Genomic DNA, 2990 nt, shown 5'->3' on the forward strand with positions numbered 1-2990 from the left:
GATCTGGGAGCTCGGCTCCGGGCTCGCGTTGCTGCTCTGATTGGTTTAGTCGGAGGCGGCTCGCGGCCTGTTTCTATATTCATTTTTCTGTGCTGAGCCGAGGATCCAGCCAGGCCTCACGGGCCAGGCCAGCGCTCCTCCGCTGAGCCCCGTCCCCAGCCCCATCTTGTCTTTTCCTTAGAGACAGGGTCCCACTGAGCTGCTCAGGGCCTCACTGTTGCTGAGGCTGGCTTTGAGCTCGCGATCCTCCTGCCTCAGCCTCCGGCCGGCTGGGATGATGGCGTGCCCCACCACACCTGCAAAAGAGCTGCAGCTGGGCCAGGTGCACACCTGTCCTCACAGCGGCTCCAGGGAGCTGAGGCAGGACGACGCAGGTTCGAGGCCAGGCTCTTCCACAGGGCGGAGGCTGGCGGTCTGGGGGCAGGGCTCCACGTGGGCAGGTGCCTCTCGAGCAAACTGACCAGACCCGAGGAAGGGCCGGGACCCCGACTGCAGCCAGAAGCCCAGAGAACACCCCCTGGGGCTGGGGCTGGGCATGGGGCGCCAGCTGGGGGCTGAGCCTCGGCCTGTGGGGTCTGAGCCGCCTCGGGGGAGGGGGGGAGAGACTCACAACAGAACGGGGTTAGAGGAAGCTGCGCAGGTGTCCACTGCAGAGCTGACCGCCTGGCGGCTGGTGAGAAGTCCCCACCCGTCGTGGGTTGCAGCGGTGACGTGGTGTGTGCCCAGCCAGGAACCAAGCCTGAGCTGCTTCCCTACTCCCCCCCCGAGTCTTCCTCTCCCGTCACCTTGGTTGAGTCAGTTACTTACTGTTTGCCACACTCCAGGGTGTGGGCCCCACAGTAGCGGGACCCATGTGTCCCCCGCGCCTATCCACCGATGCGTCCCCAGCTCCTGGTGTATTAGAGGAGCGCAGGCCATGAACAGATGTGGTGCATTATCCTGAGAATCGGAGTTTTTTCCAGGGGCTGTGGCGACCCAACATTCTTTCATTCATTAGTCACACGTTTATTGAGCACCTACTATGCACATAGAGGCTGGGAATAAAATGGGAAAACGCGTTGTGGTGGAGAAATGGTCAAGGAAAAAAAAAAACCCTTTAAAAAGTTTCATTATGTATTTTAGGCGGTGACTAGTGCTACAGAAAAAAGAAGTAGTAAGATGAATACAGATCAGAATAGTTAGTGTCCCACCCACAAAGGTCTTCCTGGGAAGGTGACAGTTGTGCAATGACAGGAAGGAGTTGAACTGCTTGGGATTAGGGGGTGGGGGAAGAGCAATCCAGACAGAGTGAAGAGAATGTGCGAAGGTCCTGAGGCAGGACCACGCCCGGTGTATGGGAGGAGAAACTGTCCATGGTACTTTTAGTAGGGTTGATTCTTCTTGTTTCTATTGAGGCTCAGAGACAGCAAGCTGCTTTCCCAAGGTCACACAGTGGAACCTGCGGTGTAGAATCTGAGCCCTGTTTTGGGGGCTGCACGTGTCTATCTGGCCCAGGAGACCTTGGCCAGGCTGAGAGGAACATGTTGGGAAATGGCCTCATGGGTCGGCAAGGGAAGCCCTGTCCCCGGTTTCCATGCTAAGTTTTTACCCAAGATAGAAACAGGAAGCTACTCTCTGCCTTGCTCCCAGCCTGTAGCTGGGAGGGGGGGGTCACTCGGGGTTAAAGAGGCCTGACAGGACCCTCTGACCACCCTGTACTCTTTCAGGTGCCATTGGGGAGACAGAAGAGACCCCAGCTCAGCACAGGCACCCCAAGACAGTCCAAGGTGAGTACGTTCAGATGTTCATTCGACAAACACTCAAGTGCCACTATGCACAAGTGGCTGGTGCCCTTTGTGGCCACACAACCCTGTGAGCTGGGGGCTGCTTGGAGGTCCCCTCTACATCTGAGGAGACCCAAGGCCCAGGGAATGAGAGGCCCAGCCAGGGTATAAGAGAATTAACTTCAAACCCAGAAGTTGGACCCTAAAGTGTGCTCTCCGAGACTGCCATGTTCCGGGTCTCCCTGGTGCCAGTATGTATTTGCTGAATAGAAAAGTCCTGCCTGAATCTAATCTGGTCCTGTCATGCTTCACCAGAAAGTAGATCCTCTATTCAAGGCTGGAGAACAACACAGACCCACCTGGCCCAACAAAAGGATTTTGCAGGTGCCCGGGGAAGCCTGGGGAAGGAATCTGAAAGGGACATCGTGGGCTCTGCCTGGATGCGTGGAGGGAAAGTTTACAGGAGGAAGGATCATGACAGCCGGGGTTTTGAAGGCTACATACAAGTTCACCAGAGAGACACTGAGTGGACTCACTTTTTATCTGTGAATTCAGTAGACGTTCCCTTCCTCCCCGTGTGTCTGCCTCATTCTGGGTGATGCCAAACCCACAAGCTGCCTCCATACTGGGAAAGATGAAGCCAGACATGGACACCACCAGGAAATCAGGACCGGGCCAGGGAGGGAGAGAAGGACTAGAGACAAGGGCCAACCGGGACCCTTACAGAGGGACCAACAAGGGCTTGCTGGAGAAAGGGCCATTTGGGATGGGTTTTGAGGCATCCGTAGGAGGTTGCCAGGGAAGATGGCTTTGTTTGAGCCTTGCTGTGTTTGAAGGATGTAAGCAGAGCCAGGGTCCGTGGTCAGGTTAGAGGACCACTAAAAACGGGAAGAATGGCCAGGCACAGTGGCCCCCGCCTGTAATCCCAGGGACTCAGGAGGCTGAGGCAGGAGGATCATGAGTTCAATGCCAGCCTCAGCAACTTATGGAGGCTCTAAGCAACTTAGTGAGACCCTGTCTCTAAATAAAAAATAAAAAGGGGGCTGGGGTTGTGGCTCAGTGGTAGAGCACTTGGCCTAGCACTTGTGAGGCCCTGGGTTGGATTCTCAGCCCTGCATATAAATAATAATCTAAAAAAGGTATCTACATCTACAACTAAAAAAGGGGGGGCTGGGGATGTGGTTAAGCATTTCTGGGTTCAATCCCCAGTACCAAAAAAAAAAAAAA

At 55.4% G+C, this 2990-nt stretch overlaps 1 protein-coding gene across 1 annotated transcript in view; it reads left to right on the top strand.

Moving 5' to 3' along the window:
• Positions 1-2397: 2397 nt before the first annotated feature.
• Positions 2398-2990, top strand: part of B3gnt3 (UDP-GlcNAc:betaGal beta-1,3-N-acetylglucosaminyltransferase 3) — a 5531-nt gene continuing 4938 nt past the window's right edge. Inside the window, exon 1 of the mRNA XM_048795365.1 lies at positions 2398-2547. Within this exon, the coding sequence (XP_048651322.1) occupies positions 2398-2547 (150 nt within the window). The remainder of the gene's footprint in view (positions 2548-2990) is intronic.

The sequence above is a fragment of the Marmota marmota genome, unplaced genomic scaffold, assembly GCF_001458135.2.
Source record: "Marmota marmota marmota unplaced genomic scaffold, marMar, whole genome shotgun sequence".
NCBI lineage: Eukaryota > Metazoa > Chordata > Mammalia > Rodentia > Sciuridae > Marmota > Marmota marmota.